The following is an 18,000-nucleotide window of genomic DNA, read 5'->3' as shown; positions in this document are numbered from 1 at the left end:
TGTTTTTCTGTTTCAGTTTGAGATTTTCATTGATATTCATTGATTTTGCAGCATTATATATAATTGACTTGTCTTCCTCAAAACAAATGTCTAAGTTTTTTCCATTTTACTACATTTACTTTTGTTTTAATGATTCAACTAAATTAATAGTAGTAGTCCTAATCATGTCATCGCTAGAAAGTCAAACTGCTTTTCACAAGCACAGAAACACACACTCTTACACACACGCACACATACGCACACACGCACACACACACCCCGTCCTCCTCTTCCTGTTTGGGTCATTGCACTGGTAAACAGTACATGCTGCCTGGACTTTGTACAAACATTACACTTCCAACAATTCCTCCCAGTAACAGAGTTTAACAGAAGAATAACAGACACTTTATGGAAACTCTCTAAGCTCTCACTTAGTCTTATCAAATTCACCACGTGGGCCGAGTAGGATGCTGGACCAAAGCACTAAAAGCTTTTTGTTGTCATACTTCTGTATTTTTAATCTCTTCCTTCTATACTGTAAGTGGCTGTACTAGGGCGTCAATGAAAACATGCTCATTGTGTTCAGTTTGTTTTTCATTCTTTTCTTTAGAATGTAATGACTGAAAGTGTTTTCTCTCCTCCCTGGGTTTCTGGAAGCTGCCAGTCAGCTGTCCTCACTAGCAGATGTGATCTGTATCCTGTCAACGCTGAGTTAATCAACAAAGCAACAACTGGATTTACTTATTAATAAAAGAAAAAACTCCTCAAAACAAATCTGACTAGCCACACATTTATAAAATTTATAACATTATCTAAAAGTTTCAATTAGAAGATAATGAAGACACTGGTGTACTGCTGTAACAGCTAGATAACTTTGAATCAGCATTTTCAAGTAGTAGTCGCTTTGAAATTGTAATTAATCTGGAATTAAGTGGGCAAGAAAATCTATTTCCGGTTAGCACATAATAGGCTGACATTATAAACAAACGTAAACATACACAACACAATTACAAAGCAGAGTCTGAAATTGATGCAGGGGTTATTTTATTCCAGTATCTTTGATGATAGAAGAACGTAACTGTTGTTGTACCCTGTATATACATGCCTGTACTTTAAGGAAATGGTTTCTAAAGTACAGAAAGAATCCCAGCAGATGAAATGTTTGTGTTTCACAGTAAATGATGTTTTCATGTTAGCTAGCTGGCTTACTTCAATGTGCTCCGTGGAACTGAATGGCAAGTTTATGAAAGGCAAAATGTCAGACTGTCAGGACACAAAGCTCTGTTCAGTCACCAAGAAGCTCCCGTCACAAATGATGGCATGTGTAATTTGAGGGCATGTTCTCATCACAGAACAATTACACTGACCATTACAATCTATCAACATCACAGTGGTTTGAAACTTTACAATCACTAATGAAAATGCATTAATTGTTGATGTTGCCACATTTGCCTCATAAATAAAATATAAAATACAATTAGCACATCAGCTGAAACACTTCTTTTTTTAAATTCAACTTTGGTAATGTGGTCATCTGTCTTCTTACTGCTCTCCTGTCTCTCTAATCAATCCAAACTATGGACAGCACTTGTGTCTGTGTCTTGCTTGTGTCTGCGTGTGTGTGCGTGTGTGTGTGTTTGTGCATGTGTGTCTTAGAAGGGGTTGATCCGGAATCCTGTACCCAGGGGAGAGAAGGGGTTGACTTTAGCCCACATCAGAGCATCATTAAGTGAGATTGCTGATTTCCCGTCCTCCAGCAGAAACACTGGGCCCTGTTCATGAAAGAATATAAAAATGTCACGGGAAAACTCACAGAATACTAATTCTTTTTCCACCAAAGGTCATGCAAGATGGAATTTCTCTCTTAATTGCATCTCCCAAGGTTCCCTCCGTTTTTAGAGAATCTTTCCTTGCCTTCCAAGAGAGTTTTGTGCTGGGCGATGCTGTGTGATAATGATAAGTGGGCCTGTAAAGCTCTTTCTTGGCTGTACAACTAGACTTGACTTGACTTGAGCTGGCCTTCAATCTTCTAAAGTAGAAATGTTATTAACAGAACATTTTTAGACTGTGGATATGCATCAACATGCATATACTGTACATATACATGCATACAGATAATCATGCTAACTGGCTGATGGCAGCTGGCAGAAAACCTTCCCAGTTTTGGAATATTATAGTGTTGTAAATGGGTGAATTGTGCATAAATTAAAGGTAAACAGAGACATGAGGGATCGACAGTTAAATGTATGCTGTCACCAACTATATACCAAGTGCTATTAAAGTCTGCCAGGTCAGATCAGGTTCCGACTGCACAATCAGTGCACAGCACCGTTAGGCTGCACAAGTGTTTTTGCAAATGATTTTGCGAACACATTTTAAATTATCATGGCCTACGCTCATGGATGAATAATTTATCTCCTTGAAGAATTTATATTCTACACTTCACAGTTCGGAAACCAGAGCACAAAACATCTTTAATGTATGACCACATGGTGATGTTCCTCTAACTAGTCACTGGTTCCTTAGCTACTTACCTACTAAATCATAGACAAACCAGAAAACATCATAGCAACCTTGGTGAAGGGGTGATAAATGTTTTTGTGAAAAACATATCATAGATTGAATTACAGCTGCATAGTAAATATACTAACACACACCTGTATTCTGTGTCCAGTGAAACAGGAAAGTTGAACATCTGAGTGGCTGGGCAGATTGGATCCGGTTACATAATCAGCACCACACAAGATCAATGCCGCTAGAAGTAAAGAAATATGATCTAGAATTATACATCATATTATATATAATTCTGTTTGTTGCACTGCAGAATGAAACATTGTCTCCAGGGGATTCTTTAAATCAGAATATACTTTATCATATTATAGTATTTATTTATGAATATTTTATTTTTACCAGAGTCTGCTGGTTGGATTCTTCTCTCCAGGCAGCTGAACTCTTCTTTTTGACTTTCTGATGGAGGACTGTGGAAACCAGACAGAAATAGACAAGTTTATGTAATATTTGTGTAACATTGTTGTGTGTGTTTTTATATATTTACTGTATTCACTTGAGCTCAGTCATTACAAGTTACAAGTGGCATAGTTACCTAAGGTAACGTAAGATGGACAAACAACAGGTCCTGATGGATAAACATGCAGGAATTGTGCACTTGTCAGACAATATCCATAAAAATGCATATCACCAAAAAGAATCAGCGCTCTAACTGCAACTCTAACGACTAACTGAGCTGATTGACGTGTAGCCAGTGCACGAAGTGTCTCTCAAGAGAGGGTTCATCACGTGACCTTCGAATTTGTGTACCAATGTTTCGGTCTCCTGATTAAAAGCACTCCAGGCACAATACCGCCCATGGAATCCTTGGTATTTCTGAAGCTGGCTCAATTAAGATCTCATAGGGGTTCAAAACCATGGAGGAGACCTGAACGCATCAGCCAGAGTCAAAACATGTCAAATCAGAGGATCAAACTTCAATGAAAGTGAGATAAAGTCAATGAGGGAAGTTGGAAAGAGACTGTATTGGAGTTCTGAATGAGTAAGATCTGTCTGGCTCAGAACATTCCAACTTATCCTTGTAGATATTTCATATTTGATGTGAATAGGACATGTTTCCACTCAGAAAAGAACATGATGACGGTAGCCATGTACTAGTTGTTCTTCTTTCTGATTCCAGAATGTCCTTGCAAAACCCTGGACATTTTAGACTGTAAATCAGATAAATGCAGGATAAGATGCAGCTAGTTTCTGGATCATTCATATAAACGCCCATGCACCCTAATAGAGGCAAAACAAAAGATACAAGAGGTGAAATATGCTATGATAAATGATGTTGGTGTACGTTGAATAAGAGACCCAGATTATGAGATCTTATTTAGATTTACTCAAGCATGTAAATGCCCCATCATCTGATCATCAACGTAACCATTCTATGTATGCTTTTCATCATGTGGTGTACTTCCTCTTATAACACAATTAAGCAATTAGTCATGTATATTTTCAGTGAACTGTTGAATTGTATTAACTCTGTCCATGTATAGGCCTCACATGTTGCCTTAATTGCAGTACAAAAAAGATGTTCCTCTCGCTCTCCACTACTTCATTAGACATGCTGTCCCTCGTAACCAAAATCATTATTGGATCAAATCTCCAGATGGAACCAAGGACTTTTTGAAATCACTGTAGTTCTGTTGGCTTCATCAAGCTGCAAGCTCCAATGTGCACTGCCATAAAATGATGGATAGTCCTCTCAGGGTGGGGAGTGAAACCACAAGTGGAGTTCAAGTATTTTGGGGGTTTGTTCACAAGTGAGGGAGGATGGGGCCATCAATAACCATTCCGATTGAGATTGAGTGAGATCACGGAAGCATCTGAAATGAGTTTTCTCAGTAGACAAGAGATTGGACATCATGAGGCAGCTCAGAGTGGAGTAGTTTCCATGATCCTTTGCATTGAAAGGAGCAAGCTGAGGTGGTCCAGGCATCTAATCAGGATGCCTCTGAGACATCTCCTTATGAGGATACGCTGGAGGGATTATATAACCAATCTAGCTTGAGAACATCTTGGTATCGACCAGCAGAAGCTGGAGAGCGAGGAAGGATGGGTAGAGACTTTTGGGCAAATCTTGTCCCTTGTTTCCAACCGATTGATAATGAAGAAGGCCAGCCAGGTCTTCATTTTCATCATCTCACTGTTTTCCAACTATTTATGTAACAAATGAAAGTGAGGATACCTCTCACAATACCTGTGTGTGTGTGTGTGTGTGTGTGTGTGTGTGTGTGTGTGTGTGTGTGTGTGTGTGTGTGTGTGTGTTGTGTCCACGCGGGCGTGTGCATGTGTGAGTGTGCACATGCGTGAATGCTCGTGACCTACTTGTTGTTACTTTGTGTACAGGCCCTCCAGGCATCCAGCTCCACAGACAGCTGCTCAATCTTCAGAGGAACACACACTTCCCTCCTTTTCAACAACTGACTGTGAAATCAACAGAACAATATAGGCACACTTATATGTAAAAGTAATTACATAAAAAATATCCTTAAAAAACATCTGGCTTAGTAACACTGTTCTGTATGCCAACAGTAGAGAGAAATACAAATTTAACACTAAGGAATGATCAAAAAGTGTGATTATAGCATGTAGCATAGGTGATGAATTATTACAGAAAAACTGAAGAGAACTTAAGCATTACTGAAAATGAAAACAGTAAGGCACAGCACTTCAGACTGGTTTCACAACTCTGTCTCAGCTTTACGTCACAGCAACACTAAGTCGTGTTTTCCTGATTGGTAATCTGAAGTCTTTGTCTGAGCCACACTGAGAAAGGATTAAGCACATACATTTTGTGTGTTTTGTGATGCTGTTTGTATACCTGGTGTATTCATAAAGTGCAGGTACAATGCTGGAATACTGTCTTCTAATCGCCAGCAGAGCACCAACATAGCCACACAGGATCAGCAGTTCACTGCGGGCTCTACACACACACACACACACACACACACACACACACACACACACACACACACACACAGATTCAGAATGAATAACAAAAGGTAATATTTTTGAGAGAACTGAGAATAGTGTGATGAAAGTTTTTACTCGGTCAACTTGGCCAGGATGAGGCGATCAGTTCGGATGTAAGTCAGCAGGTCCAGGATTGGATGGACACTATCCACCGCCCAATCAGATCCAGTCAGCTGCTCTGATAAGGAGGCAAGTTAGAGTTTGTATTTTTGATAGAGACAGATCAAAAGGGGCACATATCAGATTATTGTTCTGAGCATGTAAGCAGTGAAGTGTTGCTGTCTACTCATGAGACGTGTTTCATCTAAACACAGATCAGAATTTCCTTGACATTCCAGCTTTCATGTTATAAATATTATAAGTTAAATGAATGCTACTTTGTCCACAAACACAACATACACATACACAAATCTACAAAAGGTTTGCAAGAGAAACCTCATTGTCTAAATCGTCCATGAAAGTATAATCGTGCAATTAGAATTTCTGAACTCTGTGTTACAAGACAGAAACACAGAACTGCTTGCACTGAAGCTGAGCTGCCACTACCTTTAACATGATCTATTCCAATGTGCAGGGCATTCTCCGGTTCAGAGCTCAGCAGGTGGAATTTAACTGCAGAAAACAAATCTCCTTCACACATGGCTTCCTCTGCCAGGGTCTTACACTCATCTAATAGAGGGAGACCGCACTTGAATGACAAACAAAACAAATTCATTGTCAATTAACTCACATCACAAATATCATCAGCATTATCAAGCATAAACATGCAGAACAAACACACCATTTCTATCAAAAAATACAGTTCATATTTCACTTAATGAGCGCTCACTTACCCGTTCATGCATCTGGTTGATTTCATCTGCACTTCCTGGGTAATATGCACACAGCTTGGCCAGTAAATTCTGGTTGTCAGGAATCATGCACAGTAGGTCAGCTGAAAGTTCCCTGAAAGTAAACACAATCATAATAACACATAAATATACTACAAAGGCAAACTGCACTAACAGGCTTTGTGGGATGACCTCTCCTCTGTGAGACAGTATAGATGTACTGTATGTACAGTTCTACATGAGGATGAGGAAGAGGTCCAACCATTTAAGATAAGACAAGATAAGATAAAATGAAAGTTTATTATCCCAAGGGAAATTACTGTGCAACAGTTACAGTACAGCATGAAAACATTTCCCTAGTAACTCACTGTAGACTAGTGCTAGTAAATCGAAAAAAAACACAATTCCCATTAGGTTACTTATTTTTCGCTGAGTTATCACAATATTTACAGAATATACACTTGCACAGATGGGGACTCACCAGGTAGGTGTGGTCATGTACTTTCTCGCCAGGAGTTCAAGACAGTTAGCTGTGCATGGATTGGCTGGCTCTCCAAGGACAATACCCACACAGGCAGCCAACTCCAGCTCATTACCACGGATCAAACTTGACATGGCTAACTAAAGTCACACAGACAGACATACGCATTTCGGTTCATAAGTGTTAATAATAAATAATAATTCAAAATTTGGTTGAGGTACAATTGGGTGTGGCCTATATCGGATCATTGTAATCGTATGACTTAGGTTTCAAATGTTCTAGCACCACCATCAGGCCAACCACTACACAAATCTTAGTTTCCTCCCTTAATTCAGAGCGAAGTCTGTTAAATGTTAGGGGAGGAAGAAGGAGTATGTCAAACAAAAATCGTGCCTAGAGTTCCAATTGAAAATAGAAGCCAACAAATGGATACCATCTTTGTATTTTAGCAGTTGCTTGATAAGTCCTTACTACATCATCTTATGTACAAGTGCAAATTCAAATGTGAATTAATAAGCCTTGATTTGCCATCACAAATATAAATCCTCTTATATATAATCTTCCTTACTTTTCAAAGCTGCTTTAACCCTCACTTATTATTCTCAGTTGCTGTAGAAGTGCTCAGAAGAAGTGAAGACAGAATGTCATAAAATTTTTTAAATGTGCTTCAAATCTGTGTGATGTGTTGTCATGTGTGTACCTTGATGTTGTCCACAGCTAGGTGACAGCATGCTGCCAGGACTGAGCAGCTGTTCTGGAAGTACCACTCAGCCAGTTCTTTACAAACTCTGTGAAGGAGACTGGGCAGAGAAGGAGCAAAGTGTTATTTCAATTTTGCTATCTTATGTAATGCTTTACTTTGGTGTGGTATGGTTTTCCATGCTGATCTCCTCTATTGTATAACTGATCTCTGTGTTCTTGGTCGGTTTTTAAGTCTTTCTGAACGTGCAAGAGAGGCACGTCAACAGCATTCAACACTTATTTGCCAATTAAAAGCTTTATTAAAAAGCTTTTCCATCATGTGCAAGTGTGGTCTGCAGCTTTAAGAATCACAAACGTGACAAATCAACATACACACAGCACTTCCTGTGTCAGATAGCAACGTTTGAGTGAAGAGTTGCCAGCCATCTTAAAATCAATAATTGCATGAGAAAAGGGACACGTGGTCTCCTAGCAACCATCTCTGGCAGGTTTCCTAAAATGATATTACAGCAGACTGTTGAGCTGGAAAAAAGAAGACCATTTGTTTTCCCGACTCAGTTTCTAGCTTGAGTAGAAGCAATATTACAAATGTTTGTAAATATTTCCACGCATTTTTCCAAAACATTTGGGATTGCGTGTGTGTGTGTGTTGTGTGTGTGTGTGTGTGTGTGTGTGTGTACTGTACCTCTGATATTGTTGTCTGTTATCCAGATCATTAGTCGTGTGGTTGACCGGAGAGCTCTGTGGTGCACGGATGTTCCCTTCACATGCTCCCTGGGGATAAGTTTATCATCTTTAAATGAATTTTAATGAATTTCAATAAGCTCTTCTCTGCTTAAATGTCATCCCTCTGCCACATGTATCCATTCATAACCATTTATCCATAACGTACAATGCTGCTTTGACTTGGTATCTTTTCACTCCAGTTCTCCTCTTCCCTCATACCTGTGCTATTAACAAAGCCTCCAACAGTTGTCCTCTGTCGGTGAAGAAGGTCACAAGTTTTTTTATGTCTCCTGTGGCAATGCAGTATGGGATAGCATCATCATTATCCTCAGCCATCAGCTGGTCTGCTCTCCTGTGCATTTTAGAATTTAACAGGTCAGACTCTTATCAATTGGCCTATTTGTTATCTCCAAAGCTATTAAGTTCAATTATCTGTCTAATTTGTGAAACTCTATCTAAACGTTTTGTTTTCTGATGTGTCAGGAGGTGTTTCACATGTTGTGATATGGTATTCCTGGACATTTGCTCTCTTTGAACTATTGCACTTACATGAAAAAACATGTATCCCGCAAAACAGTACTACAAAGAAAAAAAACGAACAGAAAGGTAAAGTAACAGGAAGTGGTGCACAGAAAAGATTTATTCCAGATAGTCCAAAGAAACAGACACTGAGACAGTCATGCTAATTGAGTATCCTAGTTCCATTTGTAAGGGTAAAAAAATGTGTTCAATCATGGTGTGTTTTACATTAAAGACAATGAGCACTATTGTTATTATTAGAAAAGCTAAAAAAAAAAGAAAAACGACAAGCATAGAAGTGAATGACTGCTTACCTCTGCATAAGTTTTTTCCAGTACGTCATGGAGACTCCTGGTGCCACAGATAGTGCCTTGTCCCACTGAAAGACAGATATCAAATCTTCTGTTATTATCAAAGTGTGTTATAAATTTTTTTGTTTCAATTTACATGTTAAAAACATAATTATATGTTCATCACTGAATGATTCTTATGTACTCCTGTGGAGATTCTGCAGCTTGCTTGTCTGTGTTTCTGCAGTCAATAGTAGTTCATTTAAACAAAATAAATATAGTTTGGATCACTGCTAAAATATCGCACAGAAAAGTTTTGTTTTCTGGAAATTGTTCAGCACACACATGCACACACACTACCTGTCCCAGCTCCACCATTAATTCACAGTATCTTTGGATCTGTCCCAGTCTCAGATGGATGTCTGCAGCTTCCTTCAGTCTTTCCTCTTTGCTGGGAGCTCCGATGCCTCCTCCAAACTTGGACATTTTCACTATCGTCAGCTCCTGAGCCTCAGACTGAAACATGACAGAATAGAAAATGACTATGGCTATGTCTGTCCTATTTACATTTTATCTGTCTTTCTAACAGAAATGCACGTTATTCAATTAGTTGCAATTGGACAATTCCTCATTCCATATCATGTCAGTCTTGGCGCTAACATTTTTTTTTATAAAAGTATCAATTCTTGTTGAAAAGAAGACTTACTGTTTTAAATTTCAGTAGGTGTTTCATGTGCATGACTCCTTTACTGTAGCTAGGCGGCAGAAGTGAGTCGTCCTGGCCGTTGATGACTGACACCAAGTCCCACAGGTTACTACTGCCGCCTGGTGGCTGTAAGAGGAAATATAAACATTGATTTGTTTGCTTGATATCTGAAAGGATTTTAGTTATAATGCATTTATCTATTTTACAATTATTTTTTACTTCACTCTTTACTACATTTTACTGATAATTATGGCGACTAATTATTTCATAAGGAAAATATCTACATGCAATACCTCTGATATGCCTGTTCTCCATTTTATGGCGACAGCATTTTAGTTACCCATTGATTCCCAGCCGTCGTGTCATATGCACTGTATGTCAAATATGTCATGATAAATAAGCATTAGATTTTTGTTACCGAAAAACATTCTGCGAACCAGCGAAGCTTCTTGTCCCTGATGTCTAAGCTGAGTTTATCCAGCTCCTGTTTGATGTCTCTGGAGACTTTACCACAGAGCAGGAGGGGCGAGCCAGGAACCATAGCTGTGTCTGCAGAAACACGCAACCACTCTGCTTAAATACAACACTCTTCTCCAGAGTATATTGTAGACAAAGACCTCTTGAGGGGATAAGAGGTCTGAATATTTGTTATATACTGTGATTAGACAACAGAATAGAATAGAATAGAGTAGAATAGAATAGATCTTTACCAGTGTTTCCTATGATCTTGTCCCACGGTTGGTCGGTGAGAATGTTGAGCAGCAGGGTAGAAATGAGGGGCGTCAGAGACCAAAGCCGAACTGTGCTGTCTCTGCTGCAGCTGGCCATGGTGAACGGACGGCTCTGATGACACGTCAAACCTATAAACATAGAGAAACAAATAAGATAAACTTGACTAATCCCACTCAGGGGAAAAGGTGTTACAGGTGCAAAGAAAGTACAGACAAAACATGACTATTGTAGAATACAATATAGTATCCTAATACATTCAGAATTCTTAGCAACAGAATGAAATTTGAACCCTGTACATTCAGAAACAAAGACTAAGAAACTTGATTATTTCAAACCAATCACTTTGGGATCCTTGGGGAAGAGCCCCATAGTAGCTGTGGGGCCCCAAACAGCTGGTTAAGACTCTTAATATTTAGGATTAGTACTGATGGAGTGATGACGAGTACAAACTTGGAATGCCAATGCTGACCACTGCTATGAGTCCAAAAAATTGCTTTTAAACATTCCAGACAATGTAACTCTGTTACAAATCCACTATTTGCACTAATAATACATAAAATAATACATACAACAATATATACAATACATACAACTCTCCAAGGAAACTGTGTCCATCTGGCAGGAAGGCCACAGGTTATAAAACAAGGTCAGGTCAATCATACTCTCTCACCATAGACATCAGCTCCATGGTCATAGACTGTATCTAGACATGTTCCATCTCGTGTATCCCAAACTCTGATCGTATAATCCCAAGAACCTGAATAATATCACAGAATCCCACAAGTGATACACATTAAGACACATGTTGGCAATATAGTCCATTTAATTACTTATATGTTCCAGTGTACTGTACATCATAAACATCATATATGCTGTAATAATTGTAATATGCTTATAATGGTTCACATGTTGAAAGCATTTTCTTAATTCCTCGTTTTGCTATGATTTCTTGTTTTTCAAAATGAAAACCTACAAGAGAAGTGCAATTTTAATGTTTTGTTCAATACAGTATCTAGTCTACCCAAGTATTTTAGACCGTTGATATTCCATTCATTTCGTATCATCAATTAAATTTTGTAAAAACAAATTACCTGAAATTAGGAGGTAAGGAACCTCTGTGTTCCACATCAGTCCTCTGACTGGTGCTGTATGACCACTCAGCACATTAATACATGCATCCTGGGTGTAGTCCCATATTCGAACAGTGCTGGGCATAAAGAAAAACAAAGGGGTTTTATATTTGCTAATATCACAGCAAAAAAAATAAATCTTCATTTACACCAACAGGCAGCAAGTGGCCCAATTCTGATTGTGCTCACATGTGAGATATGTCTTTAAAATTTATATGATCTATATAAATGATCTGTGCATCTCCATCCATATGAAAATGGAGAGAAGAAGGGGCAAAATTGGTATAATTATAATTCAAACCCTCAGTCAAACCCTCAGGGGTCCCTTTACAATACATATTCTTATCATGGTGTCATGGTGTTTACAAACCCTTTATGTATAACATTGATTAAGACTGCCTGCAGCAATGAACCCATCTCACTGACGAAAAACTTAAACAGATATTGAATCACTGCATTTATTCATTCATACTCACCCATCATCTGATCCAGAACACAGTATTCCCTCTCTGAGAGGAGACCAGCGAACATGGAATACTTTAGCTAAGTGACCAGTGAAAACTTTCAGCGGCTGGTCAGAGCTGGTGGCAAGATAATACACCCGGACATTTTTATCCTCACAGCCGGTAGCTATCATGTCCCTGGAGAGACAGAATCACAGGCATTTGCATGTACATATATTACATGTAAATGGATGTAAAAAAATTGTTTTTTGCTGTTCTAATGTATATTAGTGTGATATTTCCTCAGACAGTGATGATAACATTTTAGTTTTTTAAGACACTTAAGGGCTTAAAAATCAAAGACTTGCCAATATTATTACTAACATACCTACACAGTTACATGTACTATATATAACCTCGTACACTAAGGAGATGAGAGAAAGATAGCTTGATAGATTGAGATCTTACTTATTGTTCTGGCTCCAGTCACAACCAAAAACAGCTGCAGGGTGTTTGTACTTGTGAAGGATTTTACCATCAATGGTCCGGATAATACTAAAGACACAATATAAAGCATACAGACCTTATTTAGAAAAAAATTGAATGACTGTCTATTGATAAAACAACTGGTCACTGTGAAGAGAAATGTGATTACTGACCAGAATCCATCTCCACTACAGGTAGCAATCCTCTTAGAGTCCTTATGACTCCATGATATGCAGAAGATACCATTCTTGCCATGCTACAGAAAGAGAGAGAGAGAGAGAGAGATGAAATAGGGTCATAACTACAGATATAGTACCATATTTTGAGTTTTAATCACTGCGCTCAAATGACTGCAGCTGATGTGCATGCCACCCAACAGATTATATTAATTCCACCAAGATATTAATGCTCTACTTAAGTATCTTTCTTTTCTCTGTTGTATGTAAGCTGTATAAGGATTACCAGAAACCAGAAAATGTTGTTATAGGCTCTTGGTCAGAAACACAGGACACTAGGGGCTTGTAAATGGTAATGCAGCACACATCATAAAACCACCTCATTGAAGCGAGTGATGATCTTTCCTTTCCTAACATCCCAGATGAAGGCTCCATTACGAGATGTCGCCCCTGCAATGCAGTTCAGATCTCCTTCAAAACAGACACACACACACACACACACACACACACAGACACACACACACACAAAGGGTCATACATTTTCACGTTAGCTCTGTGTGTGTGTGTGTGGGTGTGTGTGTGTGTGTGTGTGTGTGTGTGTGTGTGTGTGTGCACGCTTAGGGGTCCTACCAGGAGCCCAGGATAGGGAATAGACCACTCCCTCGTTGCCGGGGGAGGTGTTAACAGCTGTTAGTGTGTTTGTGTCCCAGATTTTGATGGTCCCGTCAAAACTCGCTGTGGCCAAAAGGTTGGGATCATCTGGCTTAAATTTACAGTCAAAGATGGTCTCTACATGACCCTGAAAACAATACAAATACATTTACACACAATTTTCTATTATACAGAAAATGCACCTCTGTTTATCGGCTCTAATGTTGTAAAACCACAAAGGAAAACAAATCAATAAAATCATTTGTAAATGGCATTCAAAATAATCTAGTTATCCAAATTAAAATCTATTTAGTTTTTCTTTTAAAACTCACCTTTTCCCTTAACATTGCAAGGCAAAAATAACAATACTGAAATCTGGTACATTTTTCTCATGATAGACCGTAAGCCAGGGCAGGGAACAAATGGATGGAATTACTGTGCAGGAACAAAAGTTTGCGAGAAAAATCCAAACTAATGCTGATATACACTGAGAAACATAGAAAAGCAGCCAAAACAATTGACAATGGAAACATATGAACTGCCTATAACATAAATATACCAAGTCTCTGAGGAAATCCCACTTCTTGGCACCCATGTCATATAGTCCAACACCTCCATCCATGAAGCAGCAGACAGCGTGGCCCGGAGGCAGAGAGAATGAGCAGTTCTGGGACAAGGTCGGAGGGGGTACGGCCTCACTGGTGGAACTGGTATGCTGACTCTTGCTGGGTGAACAGGAACTGGTAGCTATCGATACAGATGAGAAAGTCAAAGGAAGTAATGATCATGATCTTGATTTTGTACTGTATCAAATGTTTTTCTTGGTACCTTTCTTGGCAAGTGGGGAGCTGAGGACATGCAATGCATGGAATCCAGTCTTTTTCAATTTAAAGCTGTCCAAAGGAGTGGAGCGCGACACATTCCATACCCTCAATACTCCAACCTGCGAGTCTAAGAGAGACCATATATTAGATAACAATTAAAAATCAGTTCATAGGGACTGTTTTGCAGTTAACATTTTCCAGCATGGTGGTGGGAGACTTCCATATCATTGCCATAACAAGGAGAAACTAGACAAAGATTATAATTCCCCGGAATGTTCTGCGCTCTCTCGTCTCACAGGGTGTTGTGGAAGCCTGTCCTGTAGAGATGAAGACCCTGTCCTGCTATTAGTATTAATAGCATTTATAAATATAAATACAGTTCAATTGAATTTAATTGAACACTCCCGATTGGAACATCAAGTCAACACATCCAGCCAGAAGGGAACCCTTTAACACTTTACACGCCTTACCTCCAGTGATAAACATGCCTGGTGCAGACGGCACCCAGGCTAAACACTGAACTGAAGCAGCAGCTGAGGGGAAGCAGAAGGATGTAATACAAGCCAAGGCCTCGCTGTCCACAAGCCTGACACCATTGTGCAGGTTCGAAACTGATGAGACACAATAATTGATTTTGAGTTAATACAGTATGTTTGTGAGTGTCTGCCCACATGACAGTAAATTTCAATATTGGTTCCTACCTAGTAAATAATCATTTGACAAGGGATCCCACTCCAAAGCACTGACTGGGTCCTCTTCATCAGTACCCTCTAAAGACTCTGGACGCAACACATGTTTTTGGTTCTTACACCCTAAAAGACAGAGAAGTTTGTGAATATATGGATATTTCACACAACCCGAAATGATGATTGTAATAACTTAACAAGTAGTGCTATACTCTTTGATGTACCAACCCATACCTGGCTGAAATATGGACAAACTCCCATCAGTGTGACCAAACACTAGCTTGCCCTTCTTGGTGGGGTGCCATCTGAAAAGACATATATCAGAGAGGAAGGAGTGGGCTTCTTTGTGCATGGTGACACCCGGTTCAGGGCCTCCAAAGACCCAGATATACAAGGGACCCCGCTGGGAGACAAAGGCTACTCCATCAGTGGAGTTCCAGCACCAACTGACTGAAGCAGGGATACCTAAAGAGAAAATGATAAGAGACACTTTTTACAATCCCTTCTTTAAATAAAGTCTTTAAATCAAATCCATTACAAACCATGCATCAAACTTCATTTGAACCTTCACAGACCAAACAAACTCTCTCTTATCTCTCTCCCTATGATTCGTTTATCAAGTATATACTGAATCATCCATTCACCTTTAGTATTGTCCAGTCTTGCAATAGCCTTTTGTTCAGCCACATTCCAAATGATGAGCAGATTATCAGCAGAGGCTGATGCAAACAGATCAGGGTTGTCAGGACACCAGCTGATGGCTGTTATGGTCTTCTTATGTTCTGACATGATGGACCTTAAGTTAAATTCATTGTACTGCTGGTCCAACTAGGAGAGAGCGTGTGTGACAAGGAAACAAGAGAGGATTTTAAAAATAAAGTTAGCTTAGTTGGTAGATAATATAAAACCCTCTGATTTTTGTATACTATCGAAGTGACAGCAAAACACTATATTCTTATCCTCCACAGTGCTGGATGATGACCTGGCATGAACTGGTTGGTGCAATAAAATTCTTGGATAACAAATGTTAGCATATTAGCAAGCATGTACAGTAATCACAAACACAACATATGTAGTTCCTTTGTGCAATTGGTGTATGGATGTTAAGATATTCCGACCTGCATGTATTGAATTATTGGTTAAGGATGTAACATTTTCATTGCAAAATAATCAGGACTATCCCTACTCCCTAAATGACGATTATTAAAATATCTTAAGTATCTCTTACTCTGTATGGATATAGATTGGTGAACGACACAAGGATGTATAGTGCATCAAAATGTTCACCGATAGGTTTGCCAAAAAGGTACAAAATGGTTGAGATAATTGTCATTAGCAGATTTTTTCTACCTCAATTCCTCCCCAGAAGGTTATATGATCAGTCAATAGTGTCACATCCACAGTGTATTTGTGTCCATTGTTATATTGTGCTGATAACACCAGAGTGCAAAAATGTTGTCCTAGGGTGAGAAACAGTAATGCCTCTGTTCTTCGTCTAGTCTTCATTCCTCACACTTACACCAAGTATTAATTTGTAGTGAGTGACATTGCATATCAGTTTTATTTCTTCAGAGAAAAATATAGTGGACAAAATATCAAGGTAGAATATTTGTACACCTCTTAAAATGGAGAACCTTTAACTATTCTTTATGCTCTAAGATTTAAGATTTAAGGTACTTTATTCTAGTCATTTTGCATGCCCTTCACAGCAATCACATACAATTCTCTCTAACATTGAAACTAACTGTAAACTGTAGAATCATACTCATGTTTATACAAAAAACATAAATAGTTTACCTGGTAAATGTATATTGCTAAAGTAGCACAGTAGGCAAAGCGGTCTCCACTAGCAGCACACACATCTTTATTCCAGGGCTGACAGCCTGCTGCCAGCAAGCCCACCTGCTTCACCTTGGCCATCCTCACCTGGACATACACACACAAAGAAAAAAAGTAGCTGATATTTTTACATTTGATTGCAGTAATTCATAAAAACACAAGCCAAGAGCACAATAACTACACCTTATTCGTGGTGTTGTAACATGGGTTCAGCTAAAGCCAATAAGTATAAGCAGGATTAAATAATATTATTAAAAACTCTCTATTTGTGCTGCTGTTAATACTGTTATGGAATCTAAACAGTCTAGACATACTGTATGATGAGCTCAGTGTCAGCAGCCTTAACATGTTTGTTTCCTCACATTACAACTAAATATGTTCTCATGGGATCAATTAAGAACAGACTGAAACAGTGGATAGGCAGTCAGAGAGAGACAGGTTCAGAAGCTTCTTTTTTATTAAGTCATGTCATATTTTCTTTCCACAGTGACCTCGTGTGAGGGGAAAGGCAGCGGTTGCGGGGGTATAAATCAAACATTTAATTTAAGGTGTAGCAGTTTGTAAATATAGACTCACATGTTGAAACACAGTCAATGAAAAGCCCAGTGTCTGTTTTGAAAATGATCAAACATTGAGCATGATTTTAGTTAGTAACCCAGATACCAAGACGTCTTTTACACCTGCAAACTGCAGATGGTCCTCCCCTTATTATCGATAAAAGAGGAATATAACAACAACACCGGTCATGTCCCCGAAAAACGATTAATCAATAGGCTATTAATATCTGCCTCAAAAACAAATACATAGCTGTTGTTTTCACAATTTTTGCTGCAGGCACGAGCCAGCTCCCCTTTGTATGAGGATTAAATAGCATCAACAGGTTTCAGTGGTACGAACTAATCCGAGGGGCAACTGTGATTAAGGCGCTGGAGTGTCGCAGATATGGTCCGTGAGAAATCCACGGCTCGGCTCATGGTGGACACGGGGAGCAGCAGGACTGTGGCGTTTTTCTCGAAGTGTGTGTCACAACGCTGGTGGTATAGGTGCTGCCCGCGTGTATGTGCGTGTGTCTGCGTGTTTTTGTTCTTACCGTCAGTTGACGACTGGCTCGTGTAAAACGGACAGTTCCCCGGTGCTGAAATGTGCTCTGCTCTCCGTCCTCCGCGCGGGGCGGGCCCTAACGAAACCACTGATTGGTCAATGTCCATGACCATTCTGAGCTACTATTGGCTGTTCAGAGTGTCAATGAGGCAATTCCTGTGCATTAA

The 18,000-nt window shown here is 39.2% G+C and overlaps 1 protein-coding gene across 1 annotated transcript; it reads right to left on the bottom strand.

Moving 5' to 3' along the window:
* Positions 1-755: 755 nt before the first annotated feature.
* wdr17 (WD repeat domain 17) lies at positions 756-16,813 on the bottom strand. The gene is made up of 31 exons (XM_076145301.1): positions 16,691-16,813; positions 15,538-15,721; positions 15,128-15,358; positions 14,909-15,019; positions 14,678-14,818; positions 14,212-14,334; positions 13,943-14,130; positions 13,363-13,531; positions 13,112-13,203; positions 12,730-12,812; positions 12,539-12,625; positions 12,104-12,268; positions 11,589-11,704; positions 11,168-11,254; positions 10,476-10,625; positions 10,184-10,314; positions 9,766-9,891; positions 9,420-9,575; positions 9,084-9,148; positions 8,470-8,602; positions 8,210-8,298; positions 7,523-7,622; positions 6,823-6,962; positions 6,345-6,456; positions 6,058-6,199; positions 5,587-5,689; positions 5,360-5,461; positions 4,864-4,962; positions 2,890-2,957; positions 2,637-2,734; positions 756-1,751 (listed from the first exon to the last, which is right to left on the bottom strand). Exons 1-31 carry the CDS (start codon positions 16,811-16,813, stop codon positions 1,632-1,634), a joined length of 3,834 nt encoding a protein of 1,277 aa, XP_076001416.1. The 3' UTR covers positions 756-1,631.
* Between the last annotated feature and the right edge of the window lie 1,187 nt (positions 16,814-18,000).

The sequence above is a fragment of the Genypterus blacodes genome, unplaced genomic scaffold, assembly GCF_046128005.1.
Source record: "Genypterus blacodes isolate CSIRO-AG114 ecotype Tasmania unplaced genomic scaffold, CSIRO-AGI_Gbla_v1 ptg000030l_1, whole genome shotgun sequence".
Taxonomy (NCBI): domain Eukaryota; kingdom Metazoa; phylum Chordata; class Actinopteri; order Ophidiiformes; family Ophidiidae; genus Genypterus; species Genypterus blacodes.
The sequence above is the reverse complement of the archived record's forward strand: the minus strand, read 5'-3'. Positions and strand labels throughout refer to the sequence as shown.